The sequence below is a fragment of a genome, unplaced genomic scaffold, assembly GCF_019419815.1.
Source record: "Pyrus x bretschneideri cultivar Hongxiangsu unplaced genomic scaffold, Pyrus_bretschneideri_v1 Contig13, whole genome shotgun sequence".
In the NCBI taxonomy this organism is placed as follows: Eukaryota; Viridiplantae; Streptophyta; class Magnoliopsida; order Rosales; family Rosaceae; genus Pyrus; species Pyrus x bretschneideri.
The window spans coordinates 2,312,863-2,337,284 of NW_025999424.1; the positions used below are offsets into that span (position 1 = coordinate 2,312,863).

Here is a 24,422-nt window from a genome sequence, read left to right on the forward strand (position 1 = left end):
AAAAGTGTTGTAAGTAAACAGTACCATGAGTGACTTTTTAGAATAAAAATATCATTTTCGTTAAAAGTGAACGGTACCGGAAATGTTTCGTTAAAACTCCCTTTAATAAAAGGGTAATGGGCCTACTCTTGGGCTTTGAAAGACCAATTTGAATTTACGATCTCGCACATAAGAAAAAAAATCGCTGTTGAGAGTGATGATCTGGGACTGTTTGAGTACGAAGAAGCGCGAAACAGAAGCACACAAGTCATGGCGGGAAGCGACGCTCGGAAGCAGCTCCTAAACTTAATTCACGATTTCGCATCCGAAAAGTCGCACGGAGGTATAGTTCTTACCTACACACCTTTTCCCGTTCTGCATTCGCTACTCTGTTTGGTTCCCAAGAAAATGTACATGAAAGGTAAAATTTGAAAAATCAATTTTCTCGAGAAACGAGCAAATAGAGTTCCGATTCTTTGATTTCACTAAATTTAGCTAGAAATTGAACTGAAGAACTTTAATGTTTGAGAAATCCAGAGCGAAGAGTGGTAAGTCTGAGGAAGAGAATCGGCGAGCTCGGATCCGAGCTGGAAGTTGCAAATGCAGAGCTCGAAGAAGCGAAGCGCGCCAAGGAATACACCGAGCAAGAGATCAAAGGCTACGAAGTTGAATTGGCGATGAACGAAGCAGCAATTCAAACGCTGGAGGTTTGTTCGTTATTTTTATGCATTTTTTGAATTGAGTGATTTTGTTCTTAATGTGATTAGGTTTTAATCTGATTTTTCAAATTCAGTCGAGGATTTCTCATACACAAGAAGAGATTTCCGCCGTTGGATCTGAAGTCGAAGCTCTCAAGGTATTTGGAATTTCAGTTTCTTATAATTAGTTAGCTAAAATGTTTGGTTACTGATCCTCATTATGTTATTATTGTGCTTGGATCTTGCAAAAGAACAAACAGGCTGCTTCTCGGTATGAAATTTTCATCTCAATTGTTTTTTGATTAAATTCCACAGCTCCATTTCTTTTCGAAAATCTAATTGCTTTCCTATTAATTACTTTCAGTAATTGTTTATGCAGAGACGAGTTTATAAGTGAAATGATTGAGATCAACATTAAGATAAGGTTAGCATCATTTTAGAAGAAAAATGTTGTACTTGTATGCTACATTTTATGCATGTAACGGAGAAGAGGAGGCATTTTTATAATCTTGACAGACAGTTAACTGAATTTTGCTTTGATCAGTTTTCACATTTTATGAATTGATCGACGAAGCTGCAGTTCTTCAGAAGTTCACAAATAATTTGGAATGCGTGATGTATTTCTGGTGCCCCATTATAGTCGACTTTCGCATTTGTGAATGCAGGAGGTTCCAAGAGTCAATTGCTGGCCATATTCATGAGGAAGAGTACAGTGGAAGTGCAGAAGGTGATGGCCTGTGTACGTTTAGCCATTAACCAGAAGAATTGATCTTGTAACATGTGCTGTTCCATCTTATTCTAATTCATTTGTTGAATTTTCTTTTTGTTATGGATTAAAATCCTCCATCTCTCGTTACTCTTCAAAAGAAATCTCTCACAATTGGAACAAAATGATCCCATAATGTAGTGTGGGTAGAAACTGAAGGAAATTGCAATTTTTATTTCAGAAGAAGATCCCAAGCTAGGAAAGGAGGAGGTTACTGAAGGTGATTTAAGAGAACTTGAGGATATGCTTGCTGGTGTGGTGTCTCAGACAGCCAAAGCGGAAGAAGAATACGAAGCTGAACAGAATACTCAAAAGCAGGTGAAAAAAATCGATCTTTGAAACATTACAAATGGATAACTTTACAGTTTGATAAAAGCTTAGCTTAAGTAATTGGATTGTATGGCACTTCTGCCTCTGCAGGTCTAGCAGGCGCTGAGTGCTTGTGAAAGGAAGGTGTTCTTAACGGAGGAGACGTTCAAAACAACGAATGAAGTGCGTGATTTGACAAGATATCCTTTTCAAGAATACATTGGTTGCTGAAATTGTTCAATGCTTAAGCACAATCATAAGAACAGTTGGCTACTTGAATTTTTCATCGTCTTGAAAACTGCCATAATTGAATGCAACCGAAATCCACATCGGCTATTTGTACAAGCTTCTTGGACAGCTTTCTTCCTAAGTGAATGCCTGTTTTAGTTAGTCTAGAATTCAATTGCTATGTTGGATTTTAAGGTCTAGTTTTGCGCTAAATGCCATATTTGTGAGCATGACCTACATATGTTTTGCCTCTGACGGGAAACAAGCAGACTTCAGAATTGGAACAGATCCGTGCTACCGTTGTCATTTTGAAAACAAGCAGAGCAGATGTGTCTGTCCCAGTTGTCATTTTGAAAACGTGGAGGTCCTGGGTGGATTGATTCAGTCAAGTGAGGCAAATTAACATTTTGTAAGTAATGATATACTTCACATAACTACACTTTATATGTTCGTTTAACCTAACACGTAATTTACTGCAAATGAGAACTTGAAGAACTATAAATCTATGGCACTCCTACACAATTTATCAGTGACCGCAGTTTGTCTCTGACTTTGTTAAGGTTGCGTACTGCTGAATTTGCATTTTAAACCTTTCCATATATTATTTCAGCTCATTTCTATAAACATTTGAGAGCATGCATCGAAGAACACAACTTGCTAAACGCTAGCTGCAACCGCTGTCATCTATTTGTTCTATTCAACTTGCATTTCCTGCTGGTGATTCTTCTATATCCTTTAAGATCATTGATAATAATGTAGACCTGGCCTCTTCGTCACGGTCTCTCTGTACCTGCATCAGTAAATTTATTCTCATTACTCAACAACAAAAGCTTCATCTCCTTATAAAACTCAAATTGAACGTGACTATAGTGTACTGATACTTGGCACTGTTAGAACTTACTATTTCTTTAAGAGTTGGTATGACGGGAAGAATAGTATGCATTGAAACCATTCTTGGATTAGTAGATTGCAGTACGTCTACCTGTGTTGAGAATAGGGCAGAGACAGGGCGATGGTCAGAGAACTTACTTTCACTACGGAAATAAGAGAGCTGCGTCACTCCTTTTCCATACCACATAATTCTATCGCACCTGCCACCATAATCAAATTACCTCTTTAGTATTTATGTAGCAGAAGAAAGAAAGTTAAGCTGTTTGTAGATCAAGGCTCGTGGGAGGCCTATCGGGGGTAGACAACTTAGTCTGTGCCTATCTCTTAGAACCTTGTCCAGGGTAGGTCCTCATGAATCTCTATGGTAAAGCTATCGCTGGTCTATTGTGTTGTGGCCACATTTATCTGTGAGAGCTAAACATCTAGTAGCATGGTGGTGGTTCTTACCATGCTGGAGTCCTTTGCTTCTCTCCTGATCTGCTTGGAAGCCCACCTGAATAGCGATTGCAGTTTGATGAAGAATACTTATAGGTTGGTGCAAATTCTAAAGCTCCCTCCATCCAACCCTGAAATACCCCACCATATTCTCGTTCCATACGAAGCTGATCAAACTCTTGCAACGCTCTCCAGTCTAGTTTCCTTATCAGCTGCCTGGCTGAATTGTCCTCCAAGTATAGCCTATAGTTTAGATCCCCGAACCAAAAAATCTGACTGTTTCACAACAGAAAAATTACCTTGTTAAGGATGACTTCTTCCATTCTTCGATAATTTTGACTCATGAAGTTAATTGGGTCAGCCAGATACCTTATTGGTTTTGAAATCTGGTTTATTTTTTACTTACTCCGGTGATTATCGAATTTCGATTACTTTGAGCACCAAATCTTGCTCGGTATATAATATAATTATATTAAAGCAAAAAAATTTGAAATACTAGTTGTCAAATTTGTCCTTCTATCATTGTCAGTTTTAGGATGAGGAACACCTACTCGTGTCCTAAGATGGTGAGAGGATGAGGAATATCGTTGTCTGAAGGGGATCGAGGGAAAGAAGTTCGCTTGAAAATCTCTGTGACTTGATGATTCCTTCTGCCTTCATCTCCTTTCTTCTCACCAGAAGCTAGATGGGCTACAACGAAGCAAAATCTAGTTCCTTCAATCGTCATGCTAACTGAAACCGAGCCTTTGTTTCCCAAATAACCCATGATGCCGCAGGCCACGGAACAAACTTTAACATTTGAAATTTTATATTTTTTGACCAATTCACTTTTCATCCATACAGTAATGAAGACTCCAACCATCTTCTTGCTTGCCATCAGCTTGTACTTACTCACACTCTCTGGCTTTTCATGTTCAGTTCTTGATTGCTCTCTCGTGATTTCAGGTTCGGGTTCAGAAGCTTGCACGTAGTGGTAGTTCTCACTTGAAATTGGATTCACAATGGGCGTCAACCAAGGGCACCCGAGTTTTTTGTTGAGAGCTTTTCCTATCAGCAGGTTCCAGTTTCTTGCTTCGGTTGGGTCTTCCGCTCCTATCACATTTCGGGCCTTCAAAGGTACGATCTCCTGAAATCTGCAAGCAAAAATACTAGTTTTGATATTCTAGCTTGTGATATCCTGAAACTATAAGTAGTGTTGAGCTCGAAATTTATGTAACATACCCGAGAACATACATGTCTGCCGCATCATCCTTAAGATTCAGCCACTCATCCAAATCTACTGCCAAGCTCCCTACTGGAGACCTTCCCGCGACATTCCAAGTTCCCACAAATATTCTAAAACAAACGAAAATGGTTATCAGACGGAGTACTATGAAGATCATACATTTTCTCGTTGCTTTGTTTCTTCCATAAATCGAAAAATTACCTCAGCTCGCCAGTTGACGTGCGTGGATCCATCTCCACGGACTGAAAGAGAATATCATCCAAGTAATCTCCGCTTTCATCTTTACCCCCATCTGAAGAAAAGTTCAGTAAACTTCAGTTCGGATTGAACTTATGCTGTGGAAGAAACAAGAAGTCGATATCAGATGCATAGATAGAAGAAACAAAACCTGAAACTTGACTCAGTTGATAGGGGTCAGCTCTCTTATGCTTTCTCTTGAACCACTTTGTAAACCTTCTTCTCCTCGATTTATGATTCTCTCCGTCCATCCCTAACTATCCCGTCTTTCGTTGTCCATGCAAGCTGTTCCTGCACCTCGCTGATCAGATGAAAGCTGTTCCCCTCCTACCATGGCGGCTTCAAGTCGCATTGCTCTGGACACGAAAACAAAACGCGGATTTAGCTGTAAGATCATCGTGTAACCCGTATTCGCAAGGATTTGAAAGCGTAGAAACAGACAAGCACAAGAAGCCGAGGGAAAATACAGATCCGGCGGCAAACAAAGGAGAGAAAACATACCGTGCGGGTGAAGTAAAAGGTGGGTTGGAATTAGGATAACTAATGGGGGATTAATATGGCAATGAAGGAAGATATTGGCCTCACAGTGATTCTATCATTTGGTTGGTTTATTAGGGTTGGTTTGGTTGGTGCTCGTCACGTTGGTGTTGTGGGATTTCTACGTGACGAGTTTATTACATGTCCAAATCAAATAATTTAAAGCCAGGTTATAGGCTAGTGGTCCAAGTCCAATCAACAAGCTAGAATCTCTTTCTTTGTACATTGTTGCCCCTTAATTACGAGTTGAGATTCTCTCTGAATTTTATGTTTGAAGCTAAAGAATTTCTAAGATCTGGATCACTCATTTTAAATTGTGTGATCCTCATTAGCTCATTATGCTGGCCCACTTCACACAAGCCATGAGTCCGAATCTCTCTTTCTCTCTCTTCAACGGTCCGGATTTTTTTATCCTTGAGCTTCGGACACAGATTAAGAGAGGATCTCGACTCCTTAATTAAATGGAATGAACCTAAGGAACCAATTCATAGTGTCTTTGATTAATCATTTGTTGGACTTAGGCGTGGTTGTTTGTCAGTCGTTGATGAATGTATATAAATTTTATTACTGATCGATCGTTGCACTACGTATTTATAAGTGACTTTTTGAAAATATGATAAGCTAAGACATTTCTAAAACTCGTACGTAAATAGGTGTTAAGACATTGATAGAAGCGCGTCTCGCGATGGATTAAGCTTGAGGACTCTGGTTTATATATGATAAGTTGTTATCGAAACCCCTAATAAAGATTAATTGCCCAAAACAAAACTATTAATGAAAGATCATCTCACCATCAGTCCATGTGGGAGCATGGATATGTGGCCCATGGTAGTTATGACACTAGCGACTTGTACGTTTGGATTTATTGTGCAAGCACATGAAGTACATAGCATGACAAAATATATATACGAAGATTTTTTATGGTGTTCGAGAAAAATTTTGAGGTCTTTTAATCGTTTAAATTTTTAACAAAAAAATACAAAAATTAAAGTTTAATGATTAAAAGTAAATGATTATTTATTATAGTAGTGGAAAGATGTTGAACATTTATTTATGATGGCATTGATTCGAATTCCATCATAATTTATTTGATATCTAATCTAATAAAATTTATCGTTTCATAAAAAAAAAAAAAAAAAAAACGGTTAAACAATTTTAAGCATCGTATCCTCCAATCCATCAAAGAATTTTCGAAGAATGTGTCGAACTTGCCTCAATTTTGTTCAATTCATTTTTGAAAAGTATTATTGGCATTCTAAAAATTTTATTCTACATTTCTCATAAATATATATATTTTTTTAATATAAAAAATTTGGAATGTAGAATAAAATTTGTAGAGTGCTAATAATAATTCTCTCATTTTTTTTTTCACCTAACTTAGCATCTAGGGTGGTCTTTAACCTAGGCCGGTCGTATATTATCTGGTCCAAACTTATCCTCAATTGCAAGAAAAATAAAAAAAATAAAAAATTGGATTTTTTTATTTTTTATGGGTTTCTTTTTGTGGAGGTTCAATAATGCAGACACAAAGTACAAAGTATTATTATACTGAAAACATATCAAATACAAAAGGTCGCGTGTCTTTTTCTGACGACTAAAAAGTATTATTGAAGACATGAAGTGATGGACGTTTTCTTTCGATTTTATAATTGTTTGGGTCTATTTTATAGAGCAGCAATCTTGTTGGCGGATATAATTACCAGCATTAGGATTTCATTTTAATGATTTCATATTTGGGACGGGTCAGTCAGTGCCCTCCTTATGGCGAAAAGCGCCTATCTCTTTCATTATATCGGAACTGAGTCATTCTATCTAATGCATTTCCCTTTTTTCATAAGAAAAATAATAATAAAACAAGGTATATCTTTTTGTTGGATTACATGGAACGAAATAGATGCCCTTCTTTTCTTTTTCTTCCAAGGCTGGATTTTGACGTATTAATTAATTAAATTCCAGTTGTTTTTATGGGTTTGAGACATTCTAGCAGGAGAAGTAGATGCGATTCCAGTCTTTGCAGATACCCTTCCACCTCAAACTATAATGAATCCGGATCCTCTTTGTGAGAGTTTTGGAGATCTGTGAATCATATTCGTTCATCGTACATGTGATATCCCACATCGCCCAGGAGAGTGATCCTTATATGTATATTCTCATCCCTACCTAGCACGAGGCCTTTTGGGAGCTCACTGGCTTCGTGTTCTATCGGAACTCTGAAGTTAAGCGAGTAGCGCGCGAGAGCATTCCCAAGATGGGTGACCCATTGGGAAGTTCTCGTGTGAGTTCCCAGAAACAAAACCGTGAGGGTGTGATCGGAGCCCAAAACGGACAATATCGTGCTACGGTGGTGGAGCGAGCCCGGGAAGTGGTCCCCCCCGGGCAAGGATGTGACAATTTGGTATCAGAGCCTAACCCTAGCCGCGTGTGTGCCGACGAGGACGTCGGGCCCCTGAGGGGGGTGGATTGTGACATTCCACATCGCCTAGGGGAGTGATCCTTATATGTATATTCTCATCCCTACCTAGCACGAGGTCTTTTGGGAGCTCACTGGCTTCGGGTTCCATCGAAACTCCGAAGTTAAGCGAGTAGCGCGCGAGAGCATTCCCAGGATGGGTGATCCATCGGGAAGTTCTCGTGTGAGTTCCCAGAAACAAAATCGTGAGGGTGTGATCGGGGCCCAAAACGGACAATATCGTGCTACGGTGGTGGAGCGAGCTCGGGAAGTGGTCCCCCCCAGGCAGGGATGTGACAATACATCGTACGGTCAGAAATTATTTTAAATATTTATATTTAAAGTTAAATACAAACAGTACCTAATAAAAACTAATTGCACGATGTACGATGAACATACACGATATACGAATCTCTAGGATCCTCACTAAGGGTGTGTTTGTTGCACCGGACTATCTCGGACTGGATTAACTTCTGGGATTAAGTTGGACTGGCTTAAAATAGACTAAGTTAGACAAACTTAGTGAAGCGTTTGGTGTTGTGCTGGACTAAAAAAGGGATTATGAAAACAGTGAAAAATGGACCGTATACAATCATAATAACACAATTTCATGCAACAACGTCATATACTAACTAACCTACAATCAAATCCTAAATTGAAAAATACAGAGGAGGAGAAATTGCAAATCAACTCATAATCCAATCCATACGTTTTCTATATAAAAAACCAAAGATTTACATGCCCAATTCCAATCAAACCAAACAATAAATCCATAATGTCAACAAATTTCCCCTAAATCAAAAAGATAAAAAAAATTAAAATTAAAATTGGTGGAAAAAATGGAAAGAAGCGAATCAATCTATCAAACCTCTGCGTAATTGAGATCCTTCATCTCCGAATCAAACCTCCAGCCGCAAGCCCACCATCATCTCCTCATCCAACCTATCTTCTTTGATGACCCACCCTCATCCCCTCCTCCAATCGATGTGAATGGCCATGCCGCCAGCAGTGAAGATCTTTCTATGGCAGACTCGGCTTCACTCTTGTCCTTTATGAAGTTGAAGAAGTGCGGAGTCGAAAACAAGTACATCTCGTCGACGATCGTCGCCATTGTCGTCGGTGCGGTGGTCTGGCGAGGTCTGTTGACCAGACCAAAAGAAAGAAGTGAGGAGAACAACTGGACGAGGAAATGAACGATCTTAGCAATCTTGTGCTTATTGGGGGTCTCGCTAAGACCTTCTAACGAAGGACTGAGTCGGGACGAATCGGGTTTAATCTCATTAAATCTATTTATGTGTGACAAACACGGTATTAGACTAATAACTAGTCCAATCCAATCCAAAAAGATTTAGTGAAGGCAAACAAACACACCTTAAAAGGATCGGAGAGGATCCTGTTGGAACTATAATGAGATGCTTACTTACTCCTCAACCTTCCCTCATTGGGTGCCATTTACTTCGTTGTCCAATTATTAAGCATCAAATTACGATTTTGCCCTCCCAATTTAGCACCTTATTTCATAGTATTGAATACCTTGTCAAGTGTTTGGAAGATTGTTTGGGTGGGAAAAAGAACCTTGTTAATTGTTAATGTTGCTACCCACATATGGCGGGCTCGGGTTTGTATCCATATTTCTTCTCACGTGATCTCTTACATAAGAAAACGTTTTCATCACGTGAAAACATAGATAAAAATAAGAATGTACATCAGAATACACACAAATCTCTCTACAAGGTTATAATATAAAAGGTACAAACAAAGTTCCGGGAATACTATTCATACACCTCGTTTTACTTTATACATCACTCTTAATTTCCAGCTGTCGAATCTAATGAATTAAAGAAAATCAAATGACATAAATTTACAAAGTGTGTGTGAGAAGTAAAAATAAGTGTCAAATTGTACATTTTATTTATTTATCTCTATCCAAATGTTGTAAATCCAAGAATTTAATCAAGATAAAAGAGTGGAACTTTTGATCAAGAAAATGAAAAAATAAAGAGTGAACCAAGATCAATAACTTCAACAGATTACAGGTTTGAAAATCAAAATGCTGATTTTTAGAAACCCTAAACCCTTCAAACCTCAATCAATTTCTTGCATCGGAAACCAAATGCTGCCGGAACATAACGATGAAAGCTTCCACTCTCTCATTCAAATCCTCCTCCGACAGCTTCCGAACCTCCTCCTCCTCCTCCTCCGTATCGTCTTCATCCCGCTCTTGCTCGCTCTCACCGCCGCCGCGCGCTGAGCTCTTGCACATTTCATCCTCACATTCCTTAACTTCTTCAACCACTTGAGGAGCAGATTGGCACCGATATTCTCTTCTCTTCTTTCCTCCTTCGTTACTTTTGATCCCTTCGCCATTGTCGTTTTCGCAATCTCGATTCCGATCAATGTTTGAGGTCCCGGACGAAATGGAGGTGAAGACAATGGCTAGGAGAACGAGGTTGAGCAGAAGGAAAACCGACGCCCGCCATTGCTCCATGAGAAACACCATTAATATAACACGTTTTAAACATGCCATTGCCACAGCTGCTCCTGCTGTGAACAAAACTGTGTTTACTCTCCCACTCTCTCTCCACTTCTCCATGTGATCGATGTGTTTGGTTTTTTCAGATGTTTCAAATTTTACATGTATAAATTGTTATATCATCTCTTTGGTTTATATACACCAAGGGAATGAGATTTATCTAAAAAGAAAAAAAAAAATTTAGTGCGTCGAGTTTATACATGTGAAAAGGAGCGGATTTTGTGGGATTTGTGCTTCACTTTTCAGGGTCCAGCTGTGATGATCAGAGAGACATGTCTTAAGCTTGCTTGGGGAGGGGAGACATTTAGACATAAGTTCACTAAAGCCTGCAGTCCCTGCACTCTTCCCATCAGCAACCTGCACCGCAACCATTTGAAGGATCCGAATTCTCTCTTTTCTTATTTTTCTTCTCTTTCAGTTTTCTCTTATTTGGATGTTTTCGATTAAGTTGCGTTAACATCTTGTGTTGATTTCTTTACAAAAAAAAAAAAAAAAAAAAAATATATGACAATAAGGAATGAGGTGGGGAAGAGAGGGGATTTAGATTGGAGAGAATCCTACTCCTGTTATGATATGATGATTTATCCTATTTAGATTTAGCCTTCTAGCTGGTTCATGAAATATTCTTGCATGTAATCAGAGTATATGGTCATCATTCTATCTCACATGTTACGTGATACTTGGTCATGAGAGGAGTAAGTACGATAGAAGACATCCTCAATTACCCTCAAATGTTTCTCTTGATTTTGGCAATTTAGCTAGGCTTAAATTCTCAAAAATATATTCTTAATGAGTGTTATAATACTCAGGCAGCCTTATGGCCCTTATCAAACATAGTCTTGACAATTTCTCCTACTTTAGATTTAAGCATGCAAGTTTCTTATGTTTGGTTTTGAAGATATCCTTAGATTTAATTGAATACACACACACACATATGTCTCACCTATTACGTAATTTATTGTATGTTTGGTTTTGAAGATATCCTTAGATTTAATTGAATACACACACACACACATATATATGTCTCACCTATTACGTAATTTATTGTAATATAATAAGTGAGGTTATGCGACAAAATATTGTGTTAACTCGAAATTGTTTCCTTGTTTTCGGTGCTTGACTTTAATTCGAGCCCAAACAAGTGTCATTACTTTTGGGATTATCAAGGTCAATCTTCTACTTGATTTTATGAAATGGAGAAAAATACATTATTTGATTTAGATTTAAGATAAATGTTAAGAAAATTTTGTCGCATGATAGTCAACATCAATTTTCGTAATAATGTTATAAAATATTATGCAAAAAAATATAAAACGAGAAAGAATCCTCCTTTTGAGAAACGCAAAAATTAAGGGAGGTAGGAATCACCTACCAAGGTAAGGAAAGGCGCATGCCCTTTTACTCGAATCCGAAGTTGGAAGTTGGAAAAGCGGGACTTGCCGCGTAACGGAGGGGCAACGAAATTATGGAACGTGAAGGTCGAAAAAGCACGCCTGTTGCTTCGTCATCAGAAAACGACCCCACATGCCACCGTAATTACATCACAACCACCATTAGCTGCTGTCATTGTCAACACCAGACAATCATTCTTTTGGTTCTTTTCGGCTTCTGGATTTTTTCAAATTTTCATAGGAAGATGAGATATGCTTTACTAATAAAATATGAAACTTTAATAAAAAATTTTCGTTATTATTTATTTAAACAAAAAATTCTATTTTTATACTAAAAAATTAATCAATGTCATTTTAGCTTTTATTTTATCTTTATCGTTAAAACTCAAAGTTTTCAAATCATTTTCATTAATTTTTCTAATAAAATATTAACAAGGACACAAATTGCCTTCTCTCTCTCAACAAGACAAAATGACCTCATTAACTCTGATTTCAAATGTTTTCGGATCTCTGTCTGAAGCCGAGGGATCAAGAAATTCAAACTAATCAATTGAATCATGCAGTCCTTAAGGGGCCCAAATCCCTCTCTCTCTCTTGGAGGGCCGGAACTCTTTGCTCCATTAGCTTTGGACACAAAAATTAAGAGAGGATTTGAATTCATAAACTCCCACTAGGTATTTTTACCTAGTCAATTGCCAAGTTCTTTGGAGGATTGTTTTGCCTTTGTGACTCAACAAATCTCATTTGCTTAGCAGTTACATTAATATGGTCCAGCCAACCAAACCGGTCGAGCTGAACATGGTTTGGTATGGACAAAAAAATTGCACGGTTTAAAATCGAACCAAACCAGACTGAAATGCAATAACCAGCTGTTATGCTGTGGGTAGACCTTTGGAATCAAATTGCATCGCTTCAGATTGCACCCTTTTGCGGACCAAAACAAAATAAAAAAGAATCAAACCCAAATTTTCAGAAACTAGACAGCTATGAACTGGTTATTAATCTTTTGTCTTGAAATGTGATATTCTAAATCTAAACTAGTCTAATTTACGAGGGACTGATTTGGGTGCAAGCAGGCGGACACACCTGCCTTTCGCCAAACTGACCTAACTCACATGAGTTTCCTATACTATGACAACGAGAAACAAAGGATTCTAAGCATCAACTTGCAATATAGCCCGGCATGACCAAAATATGCTTCGCAGGACTAAATAAGACATCTTAGGGTAAGTTTTGACAGGAATTGAATGTGTCACCTGTTAGCTTTGGCACCGGTATTGGATTTGTAAACTAGCATTCAAATGCAAAGTAGAAAACTAACAGAAATGAACGGATATTACTGCAGATTTATAAATCTCTCTCTTGCCCCCTCTCTTTTGAAAACTACCTCTGATCGGGGGTTGTTAATCCCATCTCTTCCCAGACAACGATATGAGCTGCCAACAAATGAAAGATTTAGAGAGATCAATCACCCCGCAGCAGTAACTTAATAAGCATATAGATTATAGAGTTATAGAGGCTACATAAGATACTTCTAGTCCCCAAAAATATAGATTTTACAGACAAACCATATATCAAAGCATAAATATGCAGAAACAACAGCGGTTAAGTTCCCATCTTCAGCGATCTTGTTATAGTTCAGATCATTTCAATTAAAGATCCTGAGTTTCAATGAAACATTAAAATATTTAACTCTATTTGTTGTGCTCAATGAAATTTTAACAAATATGTGTGAGTTGTAAGTGGTTCATGATTGCCTAATTGAGCTACTTTCCTCCCCAGCCTAAGTATTTCCCAAACACAGTGCAAAGTGACCTTAGCAGTTAGCCCTTGGCATGCTAATACAATTCACAGTTACGAAAAACAAGGTCAAGTTATCTCAGTTTTCAATTCAAATTGAAGGAGTGGAGAAAAGGATTGTTGGCAACCAACCTGTCGAGCAACCTGAACTAGTCGCCGGCTGTCCCTAGATAATTCATCTGTCGTTTGTGGCTGTTGTGCAACACATTCTTTCTCTTCCGTCCTCCTCTTAGCAGTGTTCTCTTCAAAAGCAGCAGTTTCACCAGGGTTTCTTGAGGAATTCTTGCGCTTCCTCTGGAAAGTGTACTTGAGAAGTCTGCTGTTGTCCACAAGACTAGGAGATCCATTTGATTGTTCTGATGCTCTCGCGTCTTTTAATTCAGAACTCATCAATGATGCACTTGCATCTTTTAATTCAGATTTCATCAATGATGCATTCACATGTATTAATTCAGAATTCATCAATGATACTTTGACAGTTTTTAACTCGGAGTTCATTAGTGATACATCAGCAGAACCAAGGTTGAGTTCAGAACTCGGAGCCTCTGAATTCTCCATAGCATCACTGTCCGTCATCAACACAGGCACATCTATCAACTCCATGTCCTTGTCTGCTGCATCTTGGACAGCTCCAGATCTGTTGATCCCCTTCATGCTCACATTGACACTAGCTGACCCTGATATAGGAATAGGACCCACATGACTTCCAATTAATGTCAACCCAGGATCCAGACGAGGCAATGGCTTCATCTTAGCCTCATTTTCAGTTGTGTTTGATTGATCTTCCCAAGATTTCACACCACCATGATGTAAATACGCAAAAGTCCTGCAGCGGGAAAGAACAGAAGACGGCTGATCAGTGCTCGTGAGTGAGGTTGTAATGCCATCCTTACTTTTCATTTTCCTTTTTCTTTTTCCCTTCGGAATATTCTTAACTATGTCCATGAAATAGCAGCTACTATGCTGCAAACTTTCTTCCAACCCACTGGAAGTTCTTGTCATGGCTACATTCTCGGTCTTGATAGAGGGCAGGATGCAAGCTTCTTTAGGGGATCCATCATTTCCATTCACAGAATATATTCTGCAATGAGATTGAACAAAATTTGATTGGTGAGATTTCACGAGCTCACTAGGATGACATCGGCGTGAAGTTTTGGATTTCCCAAATCGAGTCTTTCTTCTGCGTAATGTGCGTACTTTAGCATGACTTTTGGTTTTTCCCACAGATAAACGGTTAACTACTTCCATGCTGTTGTCGCTAAAAGAGGGTGAATTACACCTTTCTTCGTTGTCAATTTCTTTGATGACCAACTCATTCTTCCCCGGGGAATTGTGATTGTCTACGTATTCAGAAGGCAGCACTTTCTCATCAATTAAGCTTCTTTCAAATGCACGGATTCTCTGTGTACACCCATTTCTGAGCAGCTCTGGCTCCTTACGTCTCATGATTATTGAGGCAAGGTCAGAGTCAGGGGCATAAAATTTATCCAATTCAGGAACACTTAACTGTTCACTTCGTTTCATTTCATTAAAGAACTTATGCTCAATACCTCTATGTACGTCGATGTTCATTGGGCCTGAAGTTGGAACAGTTTCATGTCCTGAACCTGAAGGGGATAGTATGATGGGCTGAGTTGTCGGATTGTCAGAAAATGATGTATCTTCCCTCGTGATTTGTTCGTCCAAAGGCTTCACTTGGTTGTTATTTAGCCTCTCCAATCCACTCCATACTTGTTTCAATTCTGATCTCAGATCAGTTATGATATCCTCCGCCTCTTGGAGCTGCGCTTCAAGCTCTTCAATCTTTCGTTGTTGGCTCAAAGATGTTATCTCTGCGTCACTAGTCTGCATCAATTAAAATATTGATTAATCCAATATAAAAACACTTATAGTAAATACAATTAGTGGTGATCAGTAGAAATTCCGTAAGGCAAACTAAAACTCTTTGTATCACTCAATTTGCACATGTGTTATTGCAAAGAGAATCTAAAGAACCTTCAAGCAACACCAGACGATGCCAGTATAAACTACCAAACATCACAAAGGGGGAAACCTGAAAATTTAGACAAGGCATAACGGATACATCACAGGAGCGAACAAAGAGCTTACTGCTAAACAACGACATTGACGTTCTTAACAAGTAGTTAGCGTTCGGGAAATGCTTTCTTGCTTTTCGGGAAATTTAATTGCTTTAACAGAAGACGCAAAGAATCCCAACTTCAAATGTCAAGCTTCTTCAAAGTTCAAAATATCCGAAAATGGCTTCTTTCACTACTACGAATCACGATTACTCTCAAATCGAACACAGTCACATTCCATCCAAACTAGTTTATAAAGATTCACTGATTGCTATCTTCCATTTCGTCAAAGTTCAGTATGCTTAAACATTAACAAAGAGCTTTCTTGCTTTTAGAAATTGAAAACTGCTTTTACAGCAGACAAAAAAACACCCAATTTCGAAAGTGAAGCTTCATCTAAGTTCAATAGAACAGAAAATGGCCTCTTTCGCGAAAACGAATCGCAATTACAACCTCCAGAATTCCAACACATTCACATTCCATCAAAAAAAAAAAAAATCACAAAGATTCAAGATTGAATCTTTCCAAGAACAAGAATCCGATCATCAAAACTGGTTCAAAAAAACAGAACTTTCAACTTCAAGGAAGCAAAATTCAGAAAAAAAAATAAAGACAAGAAAAATAAGAAAGAAACAAACCTTGGAATCGAGCATTTGCTTTAAGCGGCAAAGCACGCGAAGCGCTTCACCTTTCGTAAATTGCAGATCGTGCTGGTACCGAAGAGCCTTGCGCTCCGACGCCATTACTCTCGCCGCCGCCTCTTTCGCCGTGTTCAGAATTATCTCCGCGTACGCCTTCTTCAGAGCCACCATTTTCTGCACCATCACCAACAAAACAACGTAAATCAGCACCGTATTTTACAAAATGAAATGAAAAGATTTGAAATTGAGGCGGCGGGAGAGGCGGAGATGGTAGTGGCGCCGCCAGTAGTGGTAGAAGGTGGTTGGGAATTTCACCTGCGCCTCGTCGTCCATTTTCGGTAGTTAGCTGTATTGCGTGTGCCTCTGTCTGTTAGGAAACTGAAAGTCCGTTCTCTCTCTACTTTTACCTAATTCTCCCTCAATTCTATTTGAATTACAATGCTTTAACCGAAAATAAAATTTCGTTGTATCAACTGTCATATTTCAGTACGATTTTGTTTAGGAGCGTTTTGATATAGACGCTTCATTTTTGAGTTTTTTAGATCAAACATACATTTATTTTGAAAATTTGATCAAATATTTTTCTAAAATTTTGGTTATTAATTTCAAATTTTCACATAAATTCAATTTTGTTTAGAATTTTAGTTTTTCACAACTTCTCCTAGACATTTCATTTTTTTTTCCCTTTTATCCCTATATTTATGCATTTATTATCCATCTCTATGCAATTTTTTTATTGTCTGTTATATTTTTTACTTTTTTGTGAATATAGTAGAATATTTATAAAAAAATTGTCAGATTTTATTATTTAGAAGACCCAACACATAATAAAGATTTGTTTGATTATATAGTTACGTCTAGTTACCTATAATATGGACACATTTAGTTTTATAGTGGATTTGATTTTTTGTATTTATCGGTGCATTTGGAATGTAAATGTACCAAAAAGGGTTATCTAATAGAGACATTTGGTTTTGTAGTACATTTAGGATTTTTTGTTCATTTGGTCTTTTGGTACATTTGGAATCTAAACGTACTAAAATGGTTATCTGACAATGGGCACATTTGGTTTTATGGTACATTTGAAATTTTAGTACATTTGGTTTCTCTGTACATTTGAAATCTAAACGTACCAAAAGGGTTACATAACAATAGGTACATTTGGTTTTATGGTACATTTGAATTTTTGGTACATTTGGCTTCTCGGTACATTTGAAATATATACGTACCAAAAGTTGATACTTTTGTTCTTAAATGTACCATAAGCTTTAAGTATATTTTTTATATATCTATACGTGAAAAAAATATATATTGAAGACTTTTTATTGAGACATTTTTAATAGAAAGATAATTTTTTTTTTAAATACTGATAATAAGAAAATGAGGAATTAGTTAATTAATTTTTTGTTTTAATAAAAAATATCATTTAATGCGTAGAAGGGGATTCGAAATTAAATTCCTATATTATAGGCAATTAGTTCCTAAGCTAATTTATGCCTCTATATAAATACATTTAAATTAATGACATGGAAATTAAATAAAAAGAAAATTATTGAGGTGGCAATTGATTAAGCACCTTAATCAAATCTTTAAAAGGGATGAATATTTAATCTAACAACTATAGAAAAAATGTAGGGTATTCTAATTTTCCCTTTAGTTGACTCAATTAATTGGTTAGATCAAACATTTGTACGTCAACCTTATTCTATTGTGAATGTTTCTAAGTTTTAACATTAGGGGAATGACTTAGAATAACGACATCATGTGTCAAAACTTTTGCGTATAAAATTTCACTATTGATTTTGGATGCTATGATGACATTTAGACTGTTTGAATCAAGAATTTTTCGAATCTTAAGGAATTAAGGCTAAATTATAAAATATTAAGGGACTGGAAATGACATTCATAGGCATTGTAAATGCATGTGAAAAAATTTATAAATTTTATATAAAATGAGTCATTTACAAATTTCTCGTAGTATTATAGTTAGTTTTGTTCATTGATTTTTTTTTCAATTCATTCAATCTATGGCGAAAAAACTAAGAGGAGTATGTTAAATGTAAAAATAAGTGAGTGTAGAACACCACTCTTACCAGTTTCTCTCTATGGATAGGAGAATGTCACATGAGTCTAAGCTTGTCGTACAATTTCCCCCCGGGGGGGGTTGGTTTCGTCATTTCGCTCGCAAGAAGAGAAAACGTAGAAAACACGAATAAATAAGCGCATGTAGTTATAATATGAAACAAATTTGACCAAGAAGTATCATATTCAATTCATACATGCAAAGTTGACTGAAAAGTTCGGATCTTTGAGCATTTCAGACATCACCAAGAAGAACCCACAATTTGTTTTTCCTGCTGAATTGCCCGGATATGGATTCCCGCATCGCCAGGATTTGGATTCCGGTACTGTTATGGGGCTGTATGAGCACCCATTTCGGCTCTTACGCCGCCGTGGTCGAAGACGACGTGAGGTGCCTTCAGGGGCTGAAGCAGTCGCTGAATGACCCGCTCGGAAACCTGGCGTCTTGGGATTTCAAGAACCACACCGTCGGATTCATCTGCGATTTCGTCGGCGTCACCTGCTGGAACGATCGGGAGAATCGGATCTTTAGTCTGGAGCTCCGAGACATGGAGATCACCGGCGAGGTCCCGAGGGATATCGAGTACTGCGCCAGCCTCACGAAGCTGGATCTCGGCGGGAACGAGATTTCCGGGCCGATTCCCCCGAATATTTGCGATTGGTTGCCGTTTTTGGTGACCCTCGATTTGTCTGGGAACGACTTTTCCGGCGCGATCCCGCCGGACCTGCAGCACTGTGAGTATCTGAACATTCTGATCCTTTCGGATAACAAGCTTTCGGGTCCGATTCCCTATGAATTTTCTAGCTTGGGTAGGCTTAAGACGTTTTCAGTGGCGAATAATAAGTTGAAGGGGTCTATCCCTTCGTTTTTCGACGGGTTTGATAAGGCGGATTTTGCCGGGAACAGCGGGCTTTGCGGCGGGCCGCTTGGGTCGAAGTGTGGTGGTCTCAGCAAGAAGAGTGTTACTATTATAATTGCTGCCGGAATTTTTGGCGCGGCGGCGTCTTTGCTGGCTTTTTTGGGGCTGTGGTGGTGGTACCATTTGAGGCTGAGTAAGCGGTGGAGGACGGGAGGTTATGGTGTTGGGAGGGAGGATTGGGTTGAGAGGTTGAGGGCTCATAAGCTTACTCAGGTTTCCTTGTTTCAGAAGCCACTTGTGAAGGTTAAGTTGGCGGATTTGATGGCGGCTACCAATAATTTTAGCCCGGAAAATGTGATCATTTCGACCAGGACAGGGACAACTTACAAGGCTCTGCTGCCTGATGGGTCGGCGCTGGCCATTAAGCGGCTTAGTGCTTGTAAGCTTGGTGAGAAGCAGTTTCGGTTGGAGATGAACCGGTTAGGACAGCTTAGACATCCGAATTTGGCCCCCCTTTTGGGGTTCTGCATTGTGGAGGAGGAGAAGCTTTTGGTGTACAAGTACTTGTCGAGTGGGACTTTGCATTCGTTGTTGCACTTAAGTGGTGAGGGATTGGATTGGTCGACTAGGTTTAGGATCGGTTTGGGTGCTGCCAGGGGACTTGCTTGGCTTCACCACGGTTGCCAACCTCCGATTATGCATCAGAACATATGCTCCAATGTGATCCTCCTCGACGAGGATTTTGATGCTAGGATAATGGATTTTGGATTGGCAACGCTCACGGCTTCTGATTCTAAGGAGAGCAGTTTCGTTAACGGTGACTTGGGAGAACTCGGTTATGTAGCTCCAGAGTATCCGAGTAGTCTGGTTGCTTCACTGAAAGGGGACGTTTATGGACTAGGAATTGTGCTTCTGGAGCTGGCAACTGGGCAAAAGCCTCTCGAAGTCAGCACTGCTGATGAAGGTTTCAAGGGTAGTGTAGTGGATTGGGTGAATCGTCTCTCTAGTTCTGGTCGAACCAAGGATGCCATCGATAAAGCTCTCATCGGAAAAGGGCATGACGAGGAAATTTTGCAGTTTCTGAAGATTGCTAGTAGTTGTGTGATTTCTCGGCCTAAGGACAGGTGGTCTATGTACCAGGTTTACCACGCATTGAAGAGTATGAGCAAAGAACACAGTTTCAGGGAACAAGACGACGAGTTTCCATTGCTTTTTCGCAATCCAGATAAGGAATAAGGATTCCGCTTAAACTCAAATAAAACGGAGAGAGATGACAAATGGTTGCAGAATTCCATATCGAGGTAATTTATTATAAGGTTCATATATGTTAATCGTACGATGTGATCTCGATTTTAATTAGTTAGCTGTATAATCCAATAAACAAGCTATAGGTCCTGCATCCCACGAAATTTTTTCGTTAGAGATCCAGCGACATTTACAATATGCTTTCCAGTTCTTCGCCATGGAAAATTGGAACGAAAGATGACAACGGAACTTCTAGTGTAATATATTGTATGCAAACAGTTAAATCCTTGCCTTCTATCTGCTCAATCTGTTTTGAAGTGCTACTTTTACTGCTTCACACGACGAAAAATTTTCATGATGTCAAGCTTTTCTGAATCGTGCTAGACTCCATAGACTACCGTGACCTTAACCTTCCCGTTGTTCAGATTTAAACAAGATTTTGTGTTACGTGCTGATTCTACTGCGTTCAACTTCTTACGACCTCCCTTCGTATTAACTGTGTTTATGATTTAAACAAGATTTTGTCTTGCTTCCAAGGATCAGTTTCCTTTCACTCGTAAAGAAATTAACCGTGTTTATGATCCATTTATGTGTTGGCTAAGAGACTGGTGGATAGTTTATAGGCTTGAACTGCACCTTATAGAACTGAGCCCAACCTAGGCGCTAAGCTAGAACCGAGCAGACAACCAAGCTGGACCTGTTCGATGCAGACTGAGGCTTTCTACTTGTTTTGAGCTGCTCATTAGGAGGTGCTTTCTGTCATGAAAATGTCGGTTTTCACAGAAATATCGATGTTCCAATTTGTCCGGTTATTCTTTTCCACTTCCGAGTTCTTCATACCGGTATAAATACCAACTGGTACCGGAGCAACATGGGGTTTGCAGATTGATGGTTTCAGTTTAACAACTATTTAGGTAGATCAGCGTCGAGCAGGAGAAAAACTTGGCTGCACTGGACATGTTGCGCACAACCGTGGACGTGCAAGTTTTTCTCGCCGAGCAGGGATGGAACTTGTGGATCGGTCATTCGTTTCCCCGGACTTACAACAAGCTTACCGCTTAAAACATATGGAGCAGGTAAAGGATTAGACAGCATCACTTGGGTATATTTAGAGCGGGACAAATCCTACGCGATAGCAACGAGGTGTGAGTAACTGGTCGACCAATAAGACACAACTGAACCGCCAACCACTCACATTTAGCTACAATTATGCAAGATTTCTTTTGCATAACTGGTCACATTGGTGACACTCTTTAATACAGGTGGATCCTACATGCAATGGTACTAAATGCCGCGTAGCCCACCTCTATATTTAGAAGAGTGGCAACAATGCCGTCAATTTTGTGTGTTTAAGTAGTGTGATTGTTTTGCTACTTAGTACTACGGTCTAGTGGTATTCCTCTTCACTTGTAAGTGAGAGGTCTTCGGTTTGATTCTCACCAAAGACGAGTTTGAATCACATTATTGCTTAGCTCCTTGTAAGGCTAAGTCCACCCCTCCCCTTTAGTGTAGATAATATTGTTCAAAAAAAAAAAAAAGTAGTGTGATTGTTCTAGCATTGCTTTTAAGTATGATTAGTGACCCGAATTTCGTAATTAATTATTGATATCAAAACCGATATCTTAAGCTAGTGATAAAGTAATTTGGTTGGAATAATTTGAAGGGAAAAATCTAATCTTTTTACTGCCTTGATTTTTTAACGCACAGCGTAGGGAAATGCACTGCACGGAAGCGAGAGAATTTTTAGTGTGCAAGAAACATGGCATAGTATATCAAGTGTCATAATATCAGTGATTGAATACTTAAAGAAAAAAAAAATTTTAACCACTTGTACTATGTCAGTTGATGCATTCGATCGTATTTTCGGTACACTGAAAATTTTCTCGAAGGGAGGGGAGAGGAGTCTGTCTCCCATGCGACAAAGAAAAGGACCGTAATTTTGAATCTCACTCGGTCACTTTTGGACCCAGTCCTCCCCTGCCCTCTCGAATCAATCAAAATCAAACCACAAAAGGAAGCAAAAGTAAAAGCAAACACCACATTTTTAAGCTCCTTCGTTTTCACTTCGCATATTCAAAGCACTTTCTCTTTTTTTTCCTTTTCTTTTCTAAATTCCTTTTTTTTTTTTTTCTTTTTTTCATTTACGTTTGGTGGACCTTCCTTGTTTTTTGGGAGAAAATACGCATTAAAGGAAGGGATTCGATTGCAAGCCTAGATATCAGGTGCAGCAGTGAACGCCCTTAAACAAGCTCACGCCCCGTGCGTTCAACATCTTTCTTTTCAAACATAAATTTAAAAAAAAAAAAGAAAAAAAAGAAAAAGAAATGGGAACCTAATGGGAACCTTTAGTGGAAGGGAATTGCTTTACGTGGGAAACACAAACAACAAAAGCCGCTTTAAGAGGGCCTAACTATTAGAAAGCAAAGAGATGAATGACGAATGAGTCACGCAAGTTACGAGCCCCAATCCACTCCAATATGTCTCGTGTGGGATCACATGACGAGAGAGATAGTCACATCATCACGTGAGTGCATATTTCGAGTGACATCAGTATATATCATGCAAGGGGGCCAAGACTTCAATAGAGCTATCTGACTAGGCTAATTCTCACATCGGGTGGTACTAGAGTATATCTACTTGGTTTTTTCAATACAAAAGTGAAATCCACTCCATTAACTTGTCTCCAAAACATTTTAAGCAAACATAATCGAGATACATTCAAAAGTTCTTATCTTTCTCAAGATTCTTGAACGTGTATATTTGGTTTGAGATAAGCGTTGGCTTCTTTCCATGCCCATGAACAACTCTACAGTGAGTCTGCAACAATGCTCGGAACTTGGAAATCGATCAAACTAGTGAGCTTAAGCTTATCTTTCTCCTAAAAAATCTAGTAACTAATCACTCCACAAGTCCTAATTCCTACCGGGCAGGGAAAACGATAATTAACTGAAGGATAAATAAAATGCAGAATGCAGATATATAATTAACTTATTGTACATGCCTCGTGCTCGAGTTCTGATGCTTCAAAACTCTGCACGCCTAGGCTCATGTAGGTGGTTGTCTAGTCTTCTCTGCTCTCCTGTATACACAAAGAGGAAAGCACTAAAATATGAGAGGCAAACAATTTGGGGGCTCCATGGTCTTCTGTCATACTTAAGATTACAATTAATATCCCGATTAATCTTGAATTCTTACGGGAAAAAAGAGCGGATGAACATTTTAAATAAATTAACAAAATTAGTAAAAGAAAAAGGAGAAGCTAGTTCTTTATGTTCCGTCCCACAACAAAAGTTGTCTTCTTCTTTCTCCAAGGCCTTTATGTGTTCCTTATAAAAATAAGAGAAAGCTTGGTATATAAAGAAGCTTTTGATAAAGATGGAGATAATCATCAATTTCCATATATAATCTGAAATATAAGTTCCTTCCATTTAACATATATAATAAATATATCAATTTCTTTTGCTCAGTGTTGATATCAAAGCCGGTTAATAAAGTTCACCGTCACGTCTCATATGAAACGTAATTTATGGAAACAATATATTCTCTTTCCAATTGATGTGATCTGGCTTTTCCTTATATTGGTTTTCTTTCTTTTGGATCTTTGTCTACTGAAGGACTTACCTACACCCCAGGATGCCATTTTAGTTTCCTGGACCAATGATACAATGCCATGAGTTTTAAATTCCCCACACAGCATTGTATTATTGATCTGGGACGCCACAGTGGCATCCCGGGGTATAGGGAAATCTCTCTCCTCAGTCTCAGTATGCATGTCCCCTTCCCTCGTATTTAAGCAGCTTTAAGCATGCAGCAGACATTATTGTGCGAGAGAGAAATATACTAGTACAAATTGACGAGGGAAAATGAAAGTACCTGTTATGAATGGGATCAGGTCCATTTGGCACTCTTCTTTTGCTCACGTAGATAAAGGTGGAGTCCCAGACAACAGCATGCTTCTCCCTTCCAATCAACTTCCAATGCTTGAAGATTTTAGTGGATGAAACTGTAACGGTTGGTTTTTTTTGGGCACTGCGGTTT

General features: G+C 38.6%; 5 protein-coding genes across 8 annotated transcripts; 2 read left to right on the forward strand and 3 right to left on the reverse strand.

The window, feature by feature from the left end:
* Positions 1-217: 217 nt before the first annotated feature.
* LOC103928468 (MAR-binding filament-like protein 1) lies at positions 218-4,389 on the forward strand. Of its 2 annotated transcripts, XM_048578945.1 has the most exons (9): positions 218-322; positions 517-686; positions 773-835; positions 929-948; positions 1,057-1,101; positions 1,343-1,404; positions 1,625-1,761; positions 1,864-2,389; positions 4,252-4,389. In XM_048578945.1, exons 1-8 carry the CDS (start codon positions 250-252, stop codon positions 1,867-1,869), a joined length of 576 nt encoding a protein of 191 aa, XP_048434902.1. In that variant the 5' UTR covers positions 218-249; the 3' UTR covers positions 1,870-2,389; positions 4,252-4,389. The 2 variants fall into 2 exon arrangements, with proteins under 2 accessions (XP_048434902.1, XP_048434903.1); XM_048578946.1 differs by lacking the exons at positions 1,864-2,389; positions 4,252-4,389 and having other exon boundaries at positions 1,343-1,457.
* On the reverse strand, positions 2,542-5,646 carry LOC103928467 (type IV inositol polyphosphate 5-phosphatase 7-like). 3 transcript variants are annotated; one of them, XM_009337512.3, is made up of 8 exons: positions 5,270-5,643; positions 4,920-5,124; positions 4,733-4,823; positions 4,528-4,641; positions 3,858-4,439; positions 3,319-3,582; positions 2,882-3,071; positions 2,542-2,770 (listed from the first exon to the last, which is right to left on the reverse strand). In XM_009337512.3, the coding sequence occupies exons 2-8, from the start codon at positions 5,017-5,019 to the stop codon at positions 2,678-2,680; spliced, it is 1,434 nt and encodes a 477-aa protein (XP_009335787.2). In that variant the 5' UTR covers positions 5,020-5,124; positions 5,270-5,643; the 3' UTR covers positions 2,542-2,677. The 3 variants fall into 3 exon arrangements, with proteins under 3 accessions (XP_009335787.2, XP_048434901.1, XP_048434900.1); XM_048578944.1 differs by having other exon boundaries at positions 3,010-3,071; positions 4,920-5,646; XM_048578943.1 differs by having other exon boundaries at positions 4,733-4,866; positions 4,985-5,642.
* A 3,985-nt stretch (positions 5,647-9,631) lies between these two features.
* On the reverse strand, positions 9,632-10,762 carry LOC103928469. Its single transcript, XM_018642850.2, has one exon. The coding sequence runs from the start codon at positions 10,345-10,347 to the stop codon at positions 9,844-9,846; it is 504 nt and encodes a 167-aa protein (XP_018498366.2). The 5' UTR covers positions 10,348-10,762; the 3' UTR covers positions 9,632-9,843.
* Positions 10,763-12,830: 2,068 nt separating this feature from the next.
* LOC103928472 lies at positions 12,831-16,655 on the reverse strand. The gene is made up of 4 exons (XM_009337519.3): positions 16,513-16,655; positions 16,195-16,371; positions 13,611-15,323; positions 12,831-13,114 (listed from the first exon to the last, which is right to left on the reverse strand). Exons 1-4 carry the CDS (start codon positions 16,528-16,530, stop codon positions 13,082-13,084), a joined length of 1,941 nt encoding a protein of 646 aa, XP_009335794.2. The 5' UTR covers positions 16,531-16,655; the 3' UTR covers positions 12,831-13,081.
* Positions 16,656-18,437: 1,782 nt separating this feature from the next.
* On the forward strand, positions 18,438-20,681 carry LOC125474840 (inactive LRR receptor-like serine/threonine-protein kinase BIR2). Its single transcript, XM_048578948.1, has one exon. The coding sequence runs from the start codon at positions 18,570-18,572 to the stop codon at positions 20,373-20,375; it is 1,806 nt and encodes a 601-aa protein (XP_048434905.1). The 5' UTR covers positions 18,438-18,569; the 3' UTR covers positions 20,376-20,681.
* The last annotated feature ends 3,741 nt before the right edge of the window (positions 20,682-24,422 follow it).